This window comes from Polypterus senegalus, chromosome 1, assembly GCF_016835505.1.
Source record: "Polypterus senegalus isolate Bchr_013 chromosome 1, ASM1683550v1, whole genome shotgun sequence".
Lineage (NCBI taxonomy): Eukaryota > Metazoa > Chordata > Cladistia > Polypteriformes > Polypteridae > Polypterus > Polypterus senegalus.
Window position 1 is genome coordinate 170007368 of NC_053154.1, and position 23173 is coordinate 170030540.

General features: G+C 42.0%; 1 protein-coding gene across 2 annotated transcripts in view; it reads left to right on the top strand.

Moving 5' to 3' along the window:
• LOC120535168 (ephrin type-B receptor 1) overlaps nucleotides 1-23173 on the top strand; it is a 707928-nt gene that overhangs the window by 202689 nt on the left and 482066 nt on the right. For both annotated transcript variants that reach the window (XM_039762817.1, XM_039762826.1), the window contains exon 3: nucleotides 19940-20621. In XM_039762817.1, the coding sequence (XP_039618751.1) occupies nucleotides 19940-20621 (682 nt within the window). The remainder of the gene's footprint in view (nucleotides 1-19939; nucleotides 20622-23173) is intronic.

Genomic DNA, 23173 nt, shown 5'->3' on the forward strand with positions numbered 1-23173 from the left:
CATAATGCATAGCTACATACAAATCTATCTATCTATCTATCTATCTATCTATCTATCTATCTATCTATCTATCTATCTATCTATCTATGATAACCAAGTTCATTCACTTTATTGAAAGTGGAACCAAAGTAGGACTGGAATGTGATATTTTAGATATGGCAGTCGAGATTTAAGCTTTAGCAGCTTTTCCCAAATACAGAATCGGCTCCCAAAGCAATCTTTTAAAAAGTGATTGGCACCCGCAAAATCAATGATGTCTTGCTTTACAAATATAACTTCTTTATCCAAAGGGATCACACGACCACATTCTGTATTTGTGACACCAAGGCAGACAATAATATTTTTATGATAGGTTTTGCACTAAAAGAGCGAAGCAGTAATTTTAAAATCTAAGCCACAGAAGAATGGAGTGAAAGTTAAAGATAAAGCTGGTTTATTCATGGGTTACAGGGATAAGAACAGAAGAGCAGAAGCGGGTAATGCCACCCTCTAGGAAGCCAGCTTCTGTTCCAAGCACTGTCGTCATATAGAGACATGAACTTGGGAGATAGCATTGATGGCAGAGAGGCATCAATGTGAAATGAAAAAACAAGAAACAAATAGGCATTCTTTATGGTTAAAGCACTTAAAATATTTTAAGGAAGCATTTCAGCCATAGGTGGCATTAAGAGAACAATACAAGTCATGCTATTATGTAGAAGTGAGATATCAGGAGACAGGATGCACCAAATGATGCAAAATAAGAAAAAGCTGATCAGAATTACTATAAACAGACATAACAAGTTGTAGAGTACTATCATATGCATTGAACATACCAGAAGTGAGAAACCAAATGAAAGACGGTAGAAACGGACAAAATGGAGAATGTGCAACACTGGCTGAGGCTTAATGCTGTGGAAGCAATACATTTGTGTCACCACTTTATGGTCCCCTCAAGTTAGATGAGCTTTAGAAGTTACTTATAGATCTACAAAAGAGGAAGGTTGGCATCAATTAGAGTAGGTATTTGTGGAATGTATCATCTTTACCACAGGTGGCATTGATGTCATCTTGTTGAATCACAAAGACTCAGATGTGAGAGAGTTGAAGAGAACACATTATTTTATCAGGTTGCTGCTGCTGTTTGAAGGGACAGGGCAGCCTAATTCTGATGAATGGACACTTCACGGCAGAAGCAAAGAAAGAGCAAAGGATGTAAGGAAGGTTTAATTTGAGCCTAGGATGCGTGAGCGCTCATTAATCATGTCATTGTTCAGCTCTGTAAGCCCCCCAACCCCCAGCAAGCCTATCACCACTTTAGCGGACAACACAGACAGAGTCTCTAAAGTGTGTTTTTATTCCTGTAGGACCAAATAAAGAAGAGTCAGAATGTGTGGAGGGAGCTATATAAAATAGAGAAACTATCTATTTATTTTCCAACAAACTTATTTAGTGCAGAGGCAATGTTAGGCATAAGATGGGGCACCAGACTAACAAGAGACTTAAACTGCTTAAAAGTCATTATCTTCAGCCTCCATCTTAATGTATAGCTTACATGTTTAGCTTATTTTTAGCTTATATAGCTAAAGCCAAATGAGACTAATATGTGGCTTAATTCTGTCTATTGTTTGTGTTAATAAAATAATAATAATAATTCTTTGCATTTATATAGCGCTTTTCTCAGTACTCAAAATGCTTAGCAATTGCATGTTAAGGGCTTTGGTCAAAGGCCCAACAGAGCAGAGTCCCTTTTGGCATTTTATGGGATTCGAACCAGCAACCTTCCAATTGCCTGTGCAGATCCCTAGCCTCAGAGCCACCACTCTGCCTTGTGATCCATGTTTTTTGAAATTTTTGATGCTCATTTTGTATCTTTCTTATATTTGTGGTCTGTTATTTGCAATTTCACCTTTAGTTTGGTGAATGTTTTTTTCTCTGCTTTAAGACTGGGCACTGCCCAATGGTGTAACTATAGTCAGGGTGCGGAGCTCATGGAGCTCTGGAGCCACTCATCATTGCATGATTGTTGTTTTATTAACTTTATTTATTATTTACATGCTTGCCTACTTGATGTCAGAATGAAAAGGTTAATGGTGTTGTTATTCCCTCAACTCTGTAAAACATAAATATGACTACTGTGTATGTAGCTTACATTATATTCTTGATATATCTCATTAACAATGGTCATTTTTTAATCAAATGTAACTTAATTTAATTTTGCATTTGGTGTAATTTACTTTTTTGTACTAGGGTCCAGCAGATTGTAATTGGCACTGTCTTCTCCCTTCTGATATTCTCCCAGTTGCACAAATACATTCCCATCCGTAAGCAGTTTCTGCTTAACAGTTAAACACACTAGTTTAGGATTTCTTGTTTAATATTTCTCTTCCTTGTTGAACTTCTCCCTTTTCAACTTGTGCAGATTATAGCAGCTTACATGCACCCAGTATACTGTGCTCATAGGGGGTAAACAGCACGGTAGTCATGGACTATTCACATTTTTGCATAAACTATTTGTACCCCAGCTTTATACATTGACGACAAAAGTGAAATCACCTGTGCAAACTATTTTAATGCTCTCTTTTTAGTTTGCTCAGTTGATTGAGGTGCACTGAACAGTAGTCACACAGTATGGAGTTTTGCATGCCCTTATAAAGCTGGCCCCTCATGATAAGGCTCCCCCTTGGGGGATAGTGGAAGTGGTGCAGGCAGAGCACACCTCCCAGCCTCCCAGTCTCTTACATTGCACAGGCTGTGCTGCAGTTCGCCGGGGGCCCTGCCCTTAGCTCCTCCTTCCTTTTGGGGGTTACCGGAGTCTCACCCTCTCTGTTGGTTGCCTAGCAACACAGTCTGCCTTCAGTCACATATAAGGGGAATGAAAAGGTGATTTAAACATGTATACCTAATGCTAGCACTGTTGTTGTAGAGCTGAGGATTCATTAGGATGAAATCATTAGCCTTGGTTTTTTTCAGTGTTTTGGTTTTTTGCTCATCTTGTTGAGAGGTATTTTGTTTTTATAAACATTACTTTAAGAAGCAAAAGCCATGATGAATATGTTACTGGTTAATTGGTTTAAACTCTGTTATGACATAGCGAAGTCAATGTGTTTAATGCATTCAATTAATAATACAGCTCTTTATCTGTTAGGCCAGTAGTTTACACATTAGTTTAAAATATTGAAACAAGTAAAAATTTTAATTTGGGGTTGTAAACAAAACAAATCCAAATCATATTATGTGATATCATCTAGTATTGAATTCTGCTCTGTAAAGTACTTGTAAGATTTCTATTATACTATTATATTGTATTGAGGATTACTTGTTTTCTGTTTTCTGTTCTCTGTATTGTATTGTATTTACCCCTTTTTTGACACCCACTGCATGCCCAACCTACCTGGAAAGGGTACTCTGTTTGAACTGCCTTTCCCAAGGTTTCCTCATTTTTACAAAGGTTTTTTTTTTTTTTTTGGGAGTTTTTCCTTGTCTTCTTAGAGAGTCAAAGCTGGGGTGCTGTCAAAAGGTAGGGCCTGTTAAAGCCCTTTGAGGCAGTTCTTGTGTTATTTGGGCTATATACAAATAAACTTGTGTAACATTTTTATGTTAAACTATTTTAAAAGCATTTCTCAAAATGTAGGAAATGTTTTCTTACCTTAATTAGAGAAATGAAGCACAATGTCCAAAACAGTGCACTGTTAATCAGTCAAGATTTTAATCGATTTTGGGTGCAGCCATATTTAATTAAAATTGATGGAATGGTTTAAATAAACTGCGGTGGGCTGGCGCCCTGCCCCTGGTTTGTTTCCTGCCTTGCATCCTGTATTGGCTGGGATTGGCTCCAGCAGACCGCTGTGACCTTGTAGTTAGGATATAGCGGGTTGGATAATGGATGGATAAATGGTTTAAATAAAGTTATAAACTTGTGTGCGCAGGCTGTTTAAAAGTTAACAATAACTGAAGTTTTAAGTTTAGTGTATGGAAAAGTAAACTGGGTAGGAGTTAGAATAATTTGTTTTTGGGGAGAGAGGTGTTAATTAGACATTGAAACCCGTATGAGTCAAATAGGAGGACACTTTTCTTCTTTGTTTTATTTTGTATGAAGTTTTGTTTTGAGGAGTAAAAACTGTTTATCTGGTTTTGACAGACACTCAACACTGACACTAATAAAATGTGTTAAAATTATTGTGAGATTTTTAGTAGGACATTTTTTTCCCCTTTAGACTGCAAAACTAAGTAAGTCCCAGAAAAGAGGGCTGATGAGCCAACCTGAACTGAATGTGTGCTCAAGATAACCAATATTATTATGATATTCAATCACAGTTCACTATAACTGTCTATTGCTTACTTTGTATTTTGAACCTTTGCTGTTTTGTCCAAGTCTTTTGGATTAAAAACCTGCCTGTTAATGGCACTAAAGCTTTCTTTGGCTTGACAACGAAGCCAAGCTTGACAGGGTATGACTCAGTTCTCCTTACTTACAGCACACGTTCCTTACCTGGGAAGTCATTCAGGAAAAGCCACCCCAAGACATTGCCCATATCTTAAGACAAGGCTGGACTGTGGTAACTTGACACAATCAGCAGTACAGTTTCATAGTCTGATATGTGAATGCACTGAATGTACACAATGTCCAAATGAGCAAATCCTTCAGATATACTGTAGCAATTTTTTTCAGTTTTACAAATTACTGAAGTTAAATATTTTGATTTTAACTTTATTACGTACAGCAGAATTACCTAAATATTTTCCATTCATTTAAGTTTTTGTAGTGATTAATGATGTCAAACAAGGTTATAATGTTACAATTTTCCCTTTTTCTTCCATAGATATTACAGCAACATTTCTAAAAGGTTTTGGCACCAATGCCATTTACTCTGGTGTGGCTAATGTTTTATAAATTAAATTTCATGGTAAGGTCTTCAGGGTCCATCCATCCATCCATTATCCAACCCATTATATCCTAACTACAGGGTCACGGGGGTCTGCTGGAGCCAATCCCAGCCAACACAGGGCGCAAGGCAGAAAACAAACCCTGGACACGATGCCAGCCCACCGCAGGGCACACACACACACACCAAGCACACACTAGAGACAATTTAGGATCGCCAATGCACCTAACCTGCATGTCTTTGGACTGTGGGAGGAAACCCACGCAGACACGGGGAGAACATGCAAACTCCATGCAGGAAGGAGTCTTCAGGGTCAAATTTTACAAAACTTTCAAAGCATTCATTTCCACATATTATGACCCAAATTGGGTTTTTTTTTTATATTTTGGATTTGAGATATTTAAGTAGTTAGTAGTCTTGAAAAGCGTGTGCTTTCATAATTATTGTAGAACTTTCAATAGATTGTGACCTGAAACATCCATAACAGATGAAAAACATGTCACTTTGTAAAGATGGGTATTAGTGATGAGAAAAATGTTAGTGTAGCACTTCACAAAAAAAAAAAAATCATAATACTGCATTTCACTTCTAGCAAAGTTCTTGTCATTCACACAAGAAAAAGGCGTTTTGTCTGGAAGTGTTTTCATGCATTAATTCTACCTTTCATTTAGTGCTTAATTAAAGATCTTTAGTGAAACAAAAAATCAGCAAAAGTGCTGATATCCACAACTAAGATGAGGCAGTTGCTAGGTAACAACAGGGGAGGGTAGCAACATTCTGTGTAGTGAGGTTTCCTGCGGAAAAAACAGTAATATGCACAGTGGTGTGTTTTAGTGTGTCTTTACATGGAAAATATGTAGCGTGTGTAAAAGAGACAACAACAAGCAGCATAAAGGTTTGGGGTTATCCAGCCCCTTATATTGTAGACAATCCACAATGAAGAAAATGAAAACTCAGGTCAAACGTAAACACAAATATGTTCATACGCGCGACGCCATTCTAGGCATCGGCTATTTTATAGGGGAGGAGCCGGAAGTGGAGGAATGCTGGGAAGGAACCATGAGGGAGGATGGGACTGATGACGTCAGGAAAGATGGAGTAGAAAGGGTGGAAGTAGACGTACTGCGGAAAGGCTTATGATGGTGGAGCGTCTTTTTTCCTGGAAAAAAATAATAGGAGAAAGGTTAGTACCCCGCCACTCCCTGCCGGCGAACGTCTTCTGAAGTGGTTTAAGGTCCATCCGCAGTCTCCTATTCGCACGTGCGTGACACGACCCCCCCTCAGCCCTAGACCGTCAGGTCGGGAGCACCTAACCGAGAGGTCGTGGATGCGAGAGAGGGCATCAGCATTGGCCTGAAGGCCGCCATGACGATAAGTGACCGTGAACTTATAGGGCTGCAAGTCCAGAAACCACCTGGTGACCCGCGGATTCAACTCTTTGTGCAGGGACATCCACTGAAGCGCAGCGTGATCAGTCACTAGAGTGAATTCGCGACCCAACAGGTAGTACCGGAAATAAGTTACCGCCCACTTAATGGCCAGGGCTTCCCTCTCTACTGCCGCATACCTGGTCTCTCGGTCCAGCAGTTTCTGGCTTAGGTACATCACGGGGTGTTCGACACCATCGACGCTTTGCTCAACACGGCACCCAGGCCTGTGTCCGTAGCGTCGGTCTGCAGGATAAAAGGCAGCCCAAAATCAGGGGTCCTTAATACAGGTGCCGACGTTAGGGCCTTTTTCAAGTCACTGAATGCGTGTTCTGCCTTGTTGTTCCATACCACATGTAGGGGAGCGCCCTTCTTTGTTAAATTAGTCAAGGGTGCTGCCCTTTCGGAGAAACGGGTGCGAACCGGCGGTAGTACCCGCCAGCCCCAAGAAAGCCTGCACCTGTCTCTTGGTATTCGGACGGGGCCATTCCAGGATGTCTTTGACATTGGGGTCTCACCTGTCCTCGTCCCACAAGGTAGCCTAAATATTTGGCCTCCTTCAAGCCAAAAAAACACTTACAGGGGTTAATGCGGAGGCCGGCCTTAGCCAGTGTCGCGAGGACAGCAGAGACCTGCAATAGATGCTCTTCCCAGGTGCCGGAATAGATGACGACGTCATCCAGGTAGGCAGCACTATAGAACTGGTGGGGCTTCAGCACGCTATCCACCAGACGTTGAAAGGTCGCTGGGGCCCCGTGCAGCCCAAATGGGAGGACCTTGTATTGTCAATGTCCGCTAGGGGTGCTAAAGGCCGTTTTTTCTTTTGCAGATGCCGTTAAGGGAATTTGCCAGTACCCTTTCGTCATGTCAAGAGTAGTCAAGTATCAAGCCACACCCAGCCGCTGAAGTAGGTTGTCAATGCGGGGCATCGGGTAGGTGTTGAACTTGGAGACCTGGTTCAGACGTCTAAAGTCATTACAGAACCTCCAGGAGCCATCCGGCTTGGAAACGAGGACGATAGGAGTGGACCAAGGGCTATGGCTTTCCTCAATAATGTCCATATCCAACATCCGTTGCACCTCCAGTTCCACTTCGGCGCGTTTTGCCTCTGGGAGTCTATAGGGCCTCTCCCGGACGATTACTCCGGGGTCCGTGACTATATCGTGTGCAATCAGCAAGGTCCGGCCCGGTGACTCGCTCACTACTTCGGGATGGCGTGGATAGCCTGGGTTATCTCTCGCCGCTGTAAGGGTGTCAGCTCGTCACCGAGGTTAAGGGCAGATGTGCTAGCGAATAGGGAGAGGGATCTACGAGTGTCGGGAGACTCCTCCCTGTCCTTCCAAGGTTTTAACAAATTGACATGGTAGATCCTCTCGCTCAGTCGACAATTAGATTGTTTAACTAAATAGTCGATGAGCCCCTTTCTTTCCTTAACCTCGTATGGCCCCTGCCAGTGAGCTAGCAACTTGGAATGGAAGGTAGGAAAGAGCACCATCACTCGATCCCCCGGGCGGAACTCCCGGATGACGGAGTTGCGGTTGTAACACCGGGCCTGCGCTGCCTGTGCACGAGTCATGTGGTCCTTTAGGAGTGGCCTGATTTTAGCGAGCCTGTCACACAGTTGCACCACATACTCCAATATATTGGAGGAGGGAAGGGCCTCAGCCTCCCAGCCCTCTTTTAGTATGTCTAAAAGTCCCCGGGGTTGTCGCCCGTACAATAATTCAAAAGGGGAGAAGCCCGTAGAGGCCTGGGGCACCTCCCGGTAAGCAAAAGCACGAGCGGTAGGAACTGTTCCCAATTCCTGCCATCGGCGCTGACTACCTTGCGGAGCATCTGTTTAAGTGTCTGGTTAAAACGCTCCACCAACCCGTCTGTTTGGGGGTGGTAGACAGATGTCTTCAGGTGCTTTATTCGCAGTAATCTGGCAACCTCCCTGAACGTATCTGAGGTAAGGGGAGTACCGTGGTCCATGAGGACTTCTTTGGGGATACCCACTCTAGAAAATAAGTTGACTAATTCCCATGCGATATTTTTGGTGTTAGCGGAGCGCAGGGGAACCGCCTCTGAGTATCGGGTTGCGTAATCCACCATGACCAATATGTACTTATGGCCACGGTTTGAGGGTTCCAGGGGTCCTACTAAGTCCACCCCTATTCTGTCAAGCGGGATTTCTATCAGGGGTATTGGGACGAGAGGCCGGTCCCTCCTAGGAATCTGGCGAATCTGACATTCCGGACAGGATTGACAGAAGCGCCGGACCTCCTCATTGATCCCGGGCCAGTAAAAGCGGAGCCAGATTCTCTCCAACGTTTTCGGCCCGGTGGGCCTAGGAGGTGGCGTGAGCTAGTTCACATACCTCCCGCCGGAAGGTACGCGGCACTAGCAACAATTTCCGCACCTCAACCTCGTGGGTTGCCACCCGATACAACAGATCATTCTCCAGCACAAAGAAGGGCTTGCGTGGCATGGAACCGTCAGCTTGTGAGCTGCCTGGAAGAACAATCGCATTCCGGGCAAACCGCAGGGAATCGTCATTCCACTGCTCCCTTTTAAATGAGGCAGGCGTGGACCGAAATTGATGGTCCAAATTGCTCAGGGGGTCTTGTGAGCGGGTTGGTGGAAGTGATTCCCGGCTCGTCCCTTCTCTGGTGGATACTTCCAGGTCAGGGTCCGTCGCCTGAGAAACGTCCCCCGATGGGCCTGCCCCAGAGCATGGCGTGGAGACCGTGGGAAGGGTGCCTCGCCCCCTCATAACCAGACCTAGTGAGGCCCCGGGAGTGGTGTTCGTCTTACCGCGTTTTCTGTGCGACCAGTCTTGTCCCAAAATTACTGGATAGGGGGGTTCGGTCAACACCACGACCGTCAAGTTGGATACCTGCCCCTTCCACGTGATGTAACAGCAGGTGGAACGGTAAGACTTGGTCTCCCCATGCACACAAGTGATTGGCAAATGCTGCGTAAGCCACTGTCGCGGTAATACGTAACAGCGAGCGACAATGGTAATGTTGCTGCCGGAGTCAAATAAAGCCACCACCGAGTGCCAGCTCAATAACACCACTCCCGTGTTTGGACTTGCCAGCGGGTGCGACGCAGTACTGTACCTTTCCGCAGCGCGTCAAGAGGGCTAGGGGTTGGCCGCCCGTCCCTGTCGGTTCCCACGAGCTTGCTTTTCTGACCCCCCGGCTTGGTAGACCGCGAGCTGACGCTCCAGGACTTTTAGGAGTCCTGGCATGTCCTTATAGGGGTGGTGCCGGACCTGCTGGGCGAGGGAGCTTGGCATGGTGTTCACCAGACCCTCACAGGCCACCTGCTCCATGACCTTCCGGGCCTGGGGACCCTCTGGCCGTAGCCAGCGTCCCATCTTCCCCCAGAAGTCGAAGGCCTGTGCTCGGGCCGGCCGCTCAGGGTCGAACTGCCAGCTCTGCCATTCGCTCGCCTGCTGGCCCAGGATCTCCTGTTTTAGGAGGTCGTAACTCGCGGCCTCCTCCTCGGGGAGATCGTAATAAGCCCGCTGCGCGGGTCCCTTCAGGTAGGGCGCCAGAATGGACACCCACTCGGACCGCTGTCACTCGTTCCAGGTGGCCGTCCGTTCAAATATGCCCAGGTAGGACTCGATATTGTCAGCCTCTGTCATCGGTACCAGAGGCGGAGGTGTTGGACGAGGTGGATCGGGCCTTACCCTCCAGGCTTCTGCCAACCTGGCCTTTGTTTCCTCCAACTCCCAGGTGGTGGCGGCTTGCGCTTGCTGCAGGGCCAGGATCTGGGCAGTCATCCCCTGCAGCACGGTGTTGAGGTCCTGTCCTTCGGTCATCTTTCTCGGACTTGTATCCTGCCGGCTACGCCACTGTAAAAGAGACAACAACAAGCAGCATAAAGGTTTGGGGTTATCCAGCCCCTTATATTGTAGACAATCCACAATGAAAAAAATGAAAACTCAGGTCAAACGTAAACACAAATATGTTCATACGCGTGACGCCATTCTAGGCGTCGGCAGCCATTTTATAGGGGAGGAGCCGGAAGTGGAGGAATGCTGGGAAGGAACCGTGAGGGAGGATGGGACTGATGACGTCAGGAAAGATGGCGGAGGAAGGGCGGAAGTAGACGTACTGCGGGAAGACTTATGATGGTGGAGCATCTTTTTTCCTGGAAGAAATAATAGGAGAAAGGTTAGTACCCCGCCACTCCCTGCCGGCAAACGTCTTCTGAAGTGGTTTAAGGTCCGTCCGTGGTCTCCTATTCGCGCGTGCGTGACACATGTCACATTGTTGGAAAGCATACTGCCCTCCTCCTTAGTGATGTGAACAAGAGGGTGTATTGGGGCAAATGATAAGGCAAGAAAAAAGCTAAAAGATTGAGGTGGCACCCGGGCAAGACCTCATTTAATTACAACAGAAATAAACAGAAAACTCTCCCTCTCGCTCTCGCTCTCTCTCTGTCAAGTTTTCAGGACTGCTGTCAGGACTGAAATGATACACAACCCTAACTGAATTTCCTCCTTTAATACCAAGCCAAGAGGGGGTGGGGCTTCCTTAGCTTTTCTGCCCTTAAGGGGTGGTTTCTTAAGGCTTTGAGGGGAAAAAGGAGACAACATTGATAGCAACAGCACCCTCTTTTGTCCTGGGGTGGTATATGACATATCTCAGGTTAGCCTGGAGGCGACCCTCTGGCGTGCTTGTGTGACAAGGCATAAACAGAATTGATTTAATCAATGTAGTACGGATTATGCCCTATTTTGATACAATAAGCTTTCAGGACATACAGTATGTCTGTAAAATCACTGTTACCACTTAATATCTGTAATTGTTTACCATGTATTCCCATGGTATAAGATTTGTCTGGAAAAATTAAGAGATGGACATGCTTTGCTATGATTAAAAAATGTTGTTACCTCAAAACAGTCACACATGTTGTAGCTACGTAACCATTGTTTCTTCCCATAATTAGAAAAGAATCATGGCGGATGCTGCAAGCATGAGTCCTCTAATCCATTTGGAGCTCTTTCATCCACTTGACTGACAGTATGAATCAGTTTGAAGTGGCTCAATGTGTGTTGCACAAAGTGTGCCTCCATTCTTTCTGTAAAAACTTTCTACACTCCTAGGGGAAATACTATTTTCACAGGAAATGATGAGATTTTAATGACAAGTCAATTCACACAACACTAGTTTAACCTGGGGTCATTTTTTACTGACTTTTTATAGAAGGTAAAAAGGTTCTGTAGTCGTTGCTGAGATGTACAGTAAATGCGCATTCTGTAGAAACTTATTGACATGAGCAATTCGGACTGGACTAAAATAACAGAGGTCCTCTGGTAATAATTATTTTACACCAACTCTTGATGTAAACCAAATCATATCTCAACAGCACTTTACGTTATTAGATGCATAGATGCTTTATGCAGCTGTAGAAATGAACACAGGTAAACATACAGTGAGAATATGGTTTTAGGCAGTAATATTTCTGGTTTTTCACTCACCCCAAAAAACCTTTAAAAACCCAAAAAATACATTTTTTGAGGATTTCACATATTTACAATTCTAAAAATCTAATTTTAGTGTTAGTTTTGCAAAACTATAGGCAAATTGAAACTTGCCTGTTGTAAAGAAAACACAACAGACAGGATAAAGGTTTGGGGATTCCACCCCACATACTATAGGCAAACAAGAGAATCACTCAAACAAGTAATCATTCCAGACTGAGTCTAAAATGAGACTAAACAAGAGGACTCAACGGGTTGGATTATATACAGAGGAGACAGGAAGGGGTGGGATCATAGCCGGAAGTGAGATCTTGGTAGGAGGTGTATTCTGGGAGGAAATAGGCGGAGTCTTAGGCAGGCTTCCCTTCTGCTGGTCTGTGGAGGAAGGAGAAAAAGCATTAGCAACATTCAACAACCCTAGTCTCTGTGTCTCACTCCCAGTTAAGCCCTTATCCTGCCTCCCAAGCATGCGTTTGTGACACTGTTTTTCTCATCACCAATGGGTAAATGGTGCAATATCTTTCTGTTCTTATTTATACATCCATTAGTTTTCTGCCTGTTTCATTTTAATAAGAGTCACAAGAGTTCAGAACATATCCTAGAAATATCATGGCCAGGACAGGACCCAGCCCTATGCTGGTTGATTGTCCATCACAAGATACACTCATGTTGTCTGGCAAAGTGGGAGGAAAACTGGTGTACCAGGAGTAAAATTCATGTTGACACAGGGAGAATATGATAATTGCTCACTGATAATGAGGTAGAAATCAACCCTGAATGGAACACTGCTCTTGTTATTATTGTTGTTGTTATTTTTATTATCAATGTGTTTGGTTTTATGCTATGTGGTACCCATTCATTACAGTAGCTAGTACTGTTTTATTTTAGTAAGTCAGCAATGAAGGGCTGTCTTTGTCTAATTAAAGGCTACATTCAGGAATTTACCTAAACAGAATGTGAGGTAAAGTGTGCAACCCTCAGCCAGTAAGTCTTCCATGCTATTATTCCAAAGTGCCTCCGAGTAAGTGCCTCAAATCTCTATGTAGATTAATTATGATCTTTTTGTTTTGGAGAGCAGAGGCAAAACAAAGTCATATCAAACATGATTTTCTATAGAACCCTTTATGATGAATCTTTTATGATTCAGAGCAATTGTCCAGACACCAACTGTTACAGCTGCCACCCATTGCAGATAAGCTGCACTGCTGTGAGTCGGCATGAGATTTGACTCTGGCAACCTTTTCCTTTCAAGTCTAGTGATTTGGCCTTTGCTGTTTGACAACGCTTGGCTAAACTTGAGTGCTTACGTGAAATGCTAGAAGAGTGTTCCCCAGGAAGAATTTTCTCCAAACCCAACAATAGTAGATGTGACTTCAAAAAAGAGCACATTTTATACTCTTTCAATTTAATTTTAATGGGCTGCTTGCCAGCGGCAACACTGGCCTTATCTGCTTCATATGCCTTGTACTGTTGACATTAAAGGTCACAGACAGATTAATTCCCTTACAAAAACTGTTAATCTTCAAAACCATCAATCGAATTAAAAAAAAAATTGTTGATGTTTCATCCAAATAGTGTATTTTTAGCTGAAAGAATGTATATGCAAATTAAATTTTTTTCCTGATTTCCTCTCACACCAAGTGGCTCAGGTGTGAGTTGAAGTCAAGCCAGAGGACGCAAATATGTTTTGTAAAAGAGTGAACACGCTGATCAAGCTTAAGATACTACATGCTCTCTGGATATTCAGTAGCAGTCACAAGAAGCACAACATCAAAAACTCTTCCATCTGCTACAGCAAGAAACAGCAAACATGAAAAAAACAAGTATGAGCAAACTGAGCAGGCTTTGAGTGTTTCAGTTCATCTTCAAGAATATAGAAGTCATCTTCTGAAATGAATGACATCTTCTCCACCCATTCTTATCAGCGGAGTGAAGTCAAAGCAAAGAAATCACCTTCTGGAGGAGTGACAACACTACATGCTGCATCACGCTGTGCCAAGCTGGAACCCATGACAAAGAAAACCCTTTCATCTGAACCTCAGGCTGAAACATTACATCTGATGGAAAAATTAGAACTGATAAACGCATCCTTCAGATTTGCACCATTGAATAATTACTAGAATATCTTAGTTATGCAAAAAACAAACTTCATCCAAGGGAGCAGGATGTCAGCCAAGTCTAAGAAGTCCGTTATGTTTTGATTTAATGGAAATGTTCCAGTGCAGAGTAATCGAGCTCTGCCCACTTCTAACACCAAATCGCTTAGTTAGTGCATTCCCCACTTTATGTTAGACATCATCACCTTATTCTTGCCCTCAATGTTTTTCTACATACATTGAATAGCAAAATATACTTGCACCTATTTTTCGACATCCACTGACATTCGTTACTTGAACACACATCCACACTTAGTTACTCAGCCAAATATCATGACTTTGGACAGTGGGAACAAATCATACTTTCAGAAGCAACACTACGTGAACAGGGTATGTCCATTGAAAATGCCTCAGAAATAATGAATGGAATTTAGAGGTCCTAGCATTAATAGGAGGGACTGTTTCTGGCTGCACTGTCAAGTCACCTGACAAGTGCGATATCTTTTACAAAAACTGTCCCCTTTTTGATTCTCAGGGTGTGACAAATACATCAGTATTTATAAGAAATAGCATAGAAAAAAAAACTTTGAAAGCTGTGTTACCTTTAGTATGCTGTAAAGAGTCAAATCAAGAGATATGCAAGCTTGATTGGGTCTGCACTTTCTATGGAGATTATTTTAAAAAAATCAAACAACAAAAATAACAATGACAAGCAAAACATGCACCCAACAGTGGAGACATGGATGGATGGCAGGCACAATGGTTAGTGCTGCTGCCTCATGCTGCTTTAGACCCCTGGTGATAAATATATTTATAGAGTTTACATATTGTTTCTATGCCTGTGTGAGTTTTTCTGTAAATGCTGTGGTTTAACTGATCACCCTGAAGTCAGGCATGTTTGGTTGATCATGAAGTCTAAATTGACCCAATATTAGAGAGTCTGTCCTGCCTTAGACTGACTTCCAGCCTTGCACCCGATGTTTCTGCGATAGGCTTCTTCCTACTGTGAACCTAACATTGTTTTTAAAAGTGTGACGATGTGTCAGGCTGATAAGAGGTTAAAAGAGAGTATAACCAGAAAGGCAAAAGCAGGATGAAGTCCCATAGCATGTGAGACAGTGAAAGGGATGCCCTAGTAGGTGCAGCTTCTTCACATGCCCAGTAGCTGCCAGTAGGCGGCATGTACTGCATGTGTGGTTTTGTGTCGCAGAAGTAGGCAGGGACACCAGCTTGACTTTAAGAGAGAGTAGGCCTGAGTGGGAGTTTGTAATGACAAAAGACGGCAGGTGATCCAGTAGTGGACAAGCCAGTGAATCACCCAACAGGACAGACGGGAATTCAATAGCCATTTGGGCAGACCTAGAGAGCGTGGCGATTTATAGATTTTTTTTTTTGTAATTTGCATTCATATATTTACTTCTCCCTTCCAGTTTTCTTTAAGGTTAATAAGGGCACTATTTTTATTTATTTCTCCTGTCTTGATGCATTTCTGGGTGCATAGTAAATAATAGTTTATTGTGATTGTTTGGTTAAGTACTTTCCCATTTGATACACAATTAGGGGCCACTTCATTAGGTACACCTACTGTTTAAAACAGATAAGTTTTATTTAATTGAACACTTAAATTTCATAACAATGCTGACAATGTGCATCCTTTTATGGCCACAGTTTATTAATTTTGCAAATGGATATTTCTATCAAGGTTGTGCCCTGTGTAATCAGGCATGCTTCATCTCAGGTTGGTTCCTTTGGGCATGACATTGACTTCCCATGCCTTTTCATATGTGCTCAGTGGCCACTTTTTTTAGCTAATCAGGTGGCTGCCACTTATTACATATACAGTGTGCACATATTGTCAAGTGGTTTACTATTTGAGGAGGCATTGTAACAGCCATGGTATAAGCACTTTGACTAAAGTATGATTATTACAGCCAGACAAAGTGGCTCCAGCATCTCAGAAACAGCTGTCCTATTTGAATTAACATGCAATGCAGTCTCTAGAGTTTACAGAGAATGACACAATAAACAAAAACATCCAGTGAGTAGGAGTTCTGTGGGCGAAATCACCTTATTAATGAGGTCAGAGGAGAATGGTCAGACTCATTCAAACTACCAGAAAGGCCACAAATACTCAATTAACAGCTCTTTGAAACAGTAGTGTGCAGAATGGCATATGAGAATACACACTGTGTAGGACTTTAGAAATAATAGGCTGTGGCAGCAGAAGATCACGCTGGATACCATGCCTGTGGTCTAAAAACAAGAAAAGTAGGCCACAGTGGGCAGATGATCACCAAAGCTGGGCAATTGAAGAATGGAAGAAAATGTCACCAGGCCTGCAGAATCTTAGATTTTGTAGCACAATGCAAATGGCAGGGGCAGAATTGGTTTAAACAGTAAGAATCCCTGGGCTTATCTTACTTTGTGTTAATATTATAGGCTGTTGATAATAGTGAAGTAATGGGCTTGACTCATATTAGGTTCCTTAATACCAATCAAATATTGTTTGAATTCAGTAGAATATATAAGTTTTATTGCGGGGGATATCTATCCCTTTATAGCCACATTTTTTTTTTTTTAAAGAAAGATAGTACTCAATGTCCCGAAACACATTTCATCTTGAACTGGTTCCACAGACATGGCAATGACTTCAGTTTGCCTCATTGGCCTGCACAGTCCCCAGATCTTAGCCTAGTAGGCAGCCATTTTTGGATGAGGTGGAATAGGACGTTCACAGCTTAAATGTGTGGCTGAAAGCCTGTGGACCCATGTGATGTTATGGGTTCAGCATTGGTCAAAATCCTTAAATATTGTTTCCAGTATCTCATTGTATCCATGACTGAAAGAATCCAGGATGTTCTAAAGAGTAAAAGTGTACTTAATTAGGTGACCACTGATTATAACTTTCCTTTGAAATCCTTGCTTCACAAAAGTCATGACTTACAGCAGGGGAGTCAATCTCCAGTCCTGAAAGGCTGCAGTTGCTGCAGGTTTTCATTCTAACCGTCTTCTTAATTAGTGACCTGTCTTTGCTGCTAATAAACCTCTTTTGCTTTATTTTTAATTAAGTTGACTCAGGTCCCTTAGTTGTTTTATTTTTTCCTTAATTAGCAGCCAAACAATAATGAGACACAAAACAAGCCCCCACACAATCAGTTCACCTGTGCCCATCATACAACATTTGAAAATAATGAAAGGTGAAGGTCTCAGTAAGGTTGATCTCACAACTCACCAAAACATTTTGACAATGTTCTTAAAAAACAGAAAATCAACAGATTTGGAAAAGTCTGATGTGGCAGAATGAAAGCAGCAACAAGCCATGGAATTAAATAATGAGTTTAATTAACTGAAAGAATCCGCTTCTCATTAAGAAACTGGTTAGAGTGAAATTAGTTTGAGTTTGAAGCCCCAATTTAGCTGGTCATCTGTTAGCTCGTTTCACGTCTCATTTCTGTTTGGCTATTACTTAATGGAGAAAAGAATTAATTCAGAGGACTGAATTCTTAAAAACAAGCCTATTAAAATAAAGTAAAAATAAGTTACCTAGCAGTGAAAACTGGTCACTGATTAGGAAAAGGGTTAGAATCAAAACCTGCAGCCACTAAGGCCGTCTAGACCTGCAGTTTGACACCCCTGACTTACAGCATCCATCTTGTTTTCTACTATCTTTTCTATTAAAATAAAAACAATGGCCTGATTAGAATTGTTCATTATTTTTTTCTGAGCTCTCTCCTAGGTCACTTGAGTTTGAAATCCTCCTGTTAAGGGTTTTGATTCATTACAAATTCATTTTTTAGTTATACAATTATCCAATGCTTACTAAAAATGGTTTATGTTCTATTGCAACATAAGCATCACTGTGGTTATTATGGTTTTGCTACCCAGGGATCACCAGGAGCGGGCATTGTGTGATGTCGCGTATGAGATGGTTTAAACAATCAGTGTGGTTCATTTCCTGATTACCCAAGAAACAAAACAAATCCTCTTCATTAGTGTGCACTTTACTAAAAGAATATTCTGGTTTCGATGCTTCCTGCATTGGCATTCTGACTAAGATTTCTAGTTAATGTTTTGAGTTTAGATAAAAGATTGGACTTTTATACCTTTAGAACTTTGCCTGGCTTTGGATTACATCTATGTTGTTGTTGCTACTATTACATTTAGCTGCTTCCTCAAGACAGCATAATAAGAATGAGTTGGACAAATCCAACAGTGCAGTGTACCACTCAGTAACCATCTGTGTGTTAGCACACTTGTAAACACTCTGAGGTTAGGGAGGGGATCATGCACTCTCTATTGTGACAAATGTTATTGCTCTTTCCACCATTGCTCACACCCACAGCTCCATATGTTTCACACTCCGGGCTGATTGGTTGAGGCCGTTCAAAAACCTTCCATTTGATGCATGTCCACAAGAATGTTAAAAATGGAAAGACTCATCACCTTATAGGATTTTGATCATCCCCAAGTTAATACAATTGACATCTATTCACCACATGCCAGTCTCCACATAGTCTCCTACCTGGAAATTAATAAATTATTATTATTATTATTTTTAATTAGCTACTTCATTGATAAGCTTTTATGATTTTTTTAGTGTTAATCATTTCGATTGTTTGAAAGTCAGTGTATGAAGAACAAAGAAAATTAAACAAAACCTTTGGCTGGCCCAGGAGAGCAAAAGTAATTCAGGGCTTTCACTAGATAATCTGGTTTTCCAGAATGAAGTGGTAGTAGTAATTAAAAAAAAATCTGTTGCACACAGGTGAGCAATGTGTGAAGCCCGATAAGCAGCAGAAAAAAAGAAAGTTAGAAGCCAAAGAAGATAATGGGAGAGGAACGGGAAAAAAAAAAAACTCCAACTACTTAGTATGGGGATTAAACAGCTTTTACTCCTATTAAATAAGGAAAGATGGCTGTGCAATTTTTAATAATTTGCGCACTGTTGGGTTTTTTAATTGCTTATTGCTTAAATATTTACTTTGCATTGAAAAATGTGTGAAGAAATAAAGATGCTTCATACTTTAATGCATGATCAGATCAGTCTTTACCTCATTTAGTGCAGGATTTTCACAAAGTGCCCCAAGAAGCTTTACAATGGGATGCAACTGATAAATTACCGAAAATGAATGCATAGCATGAGTGTTTGAAAAACATTGATTTAACGCCAAGCCAAACACAATATAAAATAGTCATGTGTGGCACAACGGTGAAGGGTCCCATTGTACATAGGAGCTGATGCACATCACACTTCAGCTCCCCCCAAATTATAGATTTAGCTATGAAGAAATCCATTGCTAATTTGCATAAAAAACATTGCCTTGTGTGCTCTCTCTGTTTCAGTTCAGTGTTCTTAACTCCTCTAAGGCAGACAGTGAAGCAAACTTTTCATGATTGAGGGAAGCATCTATGGCATATGGCCTCACTGAATTACAATCATTTTTTAGAAGAACATCTTGTATGATTTGGCTACATGTTGTCATTTTTTTCATGAAATGACTTTGAATTGCAACAAAAGAAAAACAACAAAGTAATACAATTGAAGGCATGCATGTTTACTGAAATTGGTAGGAGTGGGTGGACTTCTACAGGTTCATGATACCAGCACTTTCATCCTGCAACCTGAACCTGTTAATTATGGAATGTTTGTTAATGAGGTTTTTGGTTGTGTGCCAGCCACCAGCTGTTAACTTACTTGAAAGATTCTTCTAATGTGTAAAAGATGTGACAAATTTTCGAAAGCTTGTAGGTTTTTTCTCTTAGCTTTCCCTGCATAAATATTCATTCTTGTTCGTTCTGGGTTTTTTTGCCTACTACATCAAGTCCATAGCATAAGTACTGAACCTTCAATTTAAGTTGACTGCACATTTTCAAAGAAAACAAGAATAAGAGAGTCATCTGTGGGCTGCTAGGTTTGTAGGTGATGACCCCATTTGCTCTTTTTTAAGCCACTGTCTCCAGGCAAATGGATTGCAGTTTGAATTTACTGGGCAGGAATGGAAAAGTGAAAAGAATGGCCAGTGACCTCATTTTTCTGTCTCATCCATGATTCTTTTTTTCTTTTTACAGTGGGAGGAGGTGAGCGGCTATGATGAAAACCTGAATACCATCCGCACATATCAAGTGTGCAATGTATTTGAGTCCAACCAGAATAATTGGCTTCTGACGACCTTCATTGATCGTCGTGCAGCTCAACGCATTTATGTGGAGATGCGCTTCACCGTCAGAGACTGTAGCAGCATCCCCAACGTCCCAGGGTCCTGCAAGGAGACTTTCAATTTATATTATTATGAGACAGACTCTGTAATAGCTACCAAGGGTACTGCCTTCTGGACTGAGGCTCCCTACCTGAAGGTGGACACAATCGCAGCAGATGAAAGCTTCTCCCAAGTGGACTTTGGAGGAAGGCTTATGAAAGTCAACACAGAAGTGCGTAGCTTTGGCCCACTCACAAAAAACGGTTTCTATCTCGCTTTCCAGGACTACGGAGCCTGTATGTCACTTCTGTCAGTGAGAGTCTTTTATAAAAAATGCCCCAGCATTGTGCAGAACTTTGCCATATTTCCAGAAACAATGACAGGGGCTGAAAGCACTTCATTAGTTATTGCTCGGGGGACCTGTATTCCTAACTCAGAGGAAGTCGATGTCCCCATTAAACTGTACTGCAACGGCGATGGAGAGTGGATGGTCCCGATTGGAAGTTGCACTTGCAAGGCTGGATATGAGCCAGACAATGGGAATGTGTGTAGAGGTAAGAGGACTACCAATTGTCTTCACTTTATTTCAGAGCACAGGATCTATGACCAGCGTTATGTGTTAGAGTTCCAAACCTTGCCCTTTTACTGAGTAAGCAGATGTAGGTACAAAATTGCAGAAATGAGAAGGCAAGCCAGTGGCAAAGATATTAAATAACTGATTTGCTCATTGGTCAGATCTGTACTTGCCACATAAAAAAAAAAAATCTTGTTCAAAGGTTGCACTGATCTAGCCTCGACAAGCACCTTGGACTTCAGCAGTTTTATAACAGTGACTGAAAGGTTCAATTTTATAAGAAAAATCTGCTCATAAATGATGAGTCTTTAGTAGAGGTTATGGTCAGATTTTATTTCACTGGTGCTTAGTACATGTGTTAGGACAAATTTGCAGGCAGCTGGCTTGGGCTTTATGGTCTTTACTTTGCCTCTGTAATACGCATGTACAGCATGTTTAAATATATTTGCTGGCATATCTATTTGCCCACTCTCCTCTTTTTAAATCATCCCTGAAATTGCTTGTTATCTTCCAAGTTTCACTGAGCAGAACTGCAATAGGCCTGGGTTTCCTCCCGGCTCAATTAGAAACTGATTTAGCAGGTCAACATCAAAGTCTCTTATTCTATTTCACTTTTTAAAGATATTCTGAATTTCCTGCTGTGACTCAGAATTGTTCCTTTCAGTTATGAATTCTGCATTGAACTGAAGGGTAGTTTTCTAGTTATTCTCTTGCACGTTATGCAAATGCAGCTCCTTGTAAGAAGTACGCGTTTGGCACATTCAGCTAAATTGAAATCAGGAATTGCAACAAAAAAGGGACACTATTTATGAATTATATGACAGACACTGATTTACAGAGATGAGTGTCTAGCAGTTTTTGAAACTGTGTTGGTTTTTGGCACTATTGACAGCTGCATGATTTTTGTATTGGCTGTTTGAAAACTGCATGATGTAAAAAAAAGTAAAACAGGAAATAGAAATTTAAAACCACCAAAATATATAAGCGGCTACAGGAGTGGTTACTGAAAAAGAACAGAAAAGGATACTTTTGTTCCATTTCTGCCACCAATTTTATGGAATTCTTTATTGGACTCCTGCTCAGCTCACTGCATTTATATATTTACATTGAGACTCATTAAATCAATATGAAAAATGACTCAAGCCAGAAGAGAACAATTTCTAGTCAACTATCTAGTGTGCATTAGAACTCCAACCCTGGGTTTTTAACTCACCATTTCTAAACTGAGTTTTCATGCTGTGCGCTATGAAAGGATTTATGCAGGCTGGAAGAAGATTATTCCAAATTGCAGACAGCACTTCTACCAATGTGGGCTAAATGAAATACGAGATATAAAAACAGTGTATTACATGTGTGTGTGGAGCAGACCATTTGGCACACAAGGCCATTAATCATTAATATATAAATTAGCAGTTACATTGGATTTACATTGTGGAGGGCACCTCTGTCCAGAACAAGCTTACATCAAGAATGGCACCTTATTCAACAAAAAATGAACAATTAAAAGGAACTTTTATAGTATATATGAAAAAAAAAGAATGGCCCTAGCAATCATTTGCCAATCAACCAACCTCTCATATCACACTATTCCTTAGCTCCTTTTTTCCATCTATCCACTGACCACATTACCTCTTAATTCACAGTACCTTTGATAACCCCCATGCTGCTCTTGATAGTGTGACACTTACAGCTGCAACCTAATGCCCTGTTTCACCAGTTATCCCTTGAGCTCAAATTAATTTTAGTACCCTTCGAGTAACTGCTTCAAGGCATGAGTAAAATATATATTGTACAACACATTACCACTCTTCCAATGCCCTCCCTACCCCATCAACACCTTAGCCAACTGGATACACTGTGTGACACTAGAGAGCACTGTCGCTCCTAGAACCCCGCAGACAAACGTCCAGGACACCAAGTAAAAACACTTAGAAATATTTTAATTTCTTCTTTTCGATATTGTGCCACAGTAGACACCACTAACACCACCATAAACAATAAATCAATAATCAAATACAATAACACAATCCTCCTCTCTCAGCAGTTCCGTCACTCTACCACCCAACTCCGGCTCTGCTCGCTGGGTCTCGCATTGTACTTTATATAGTTCTTGACCTGGAAGTGCTTCTGTCCATGTGATTCAGTAGCACATCCGGGTCGGATGAAGACTCATATTTTTCTTCAGCCCAGAAGTACTTCTGTTCTTCAGTCCCCATGACTTGTGAGTACTTCCGGGCTATAAGGAAAATAAAAATCCCTGCGTCTCCCTGCAGCGTCACACTGTGGAACCCACGGTCCCCAGCAGGGTTTTGAATCCAAACTCCATCTCCCCTGATGCCCTGCGGGAATCCGGGGCACCTCCATGCTGCAGGGAAGACTCCATCTAGCCTGGATGTGTTGGCCGGAATAAGCTGCCGGCCATCTCTCACAGTTCCTTACCCGTAGCGAAGCACAGTGGGGTGCAGTAGCCAGCCAAGTGAGAGTCATCTTTCTCCAGGAGGTGCCCTTGGCTGTGGCTTTGCCCTGAAACGC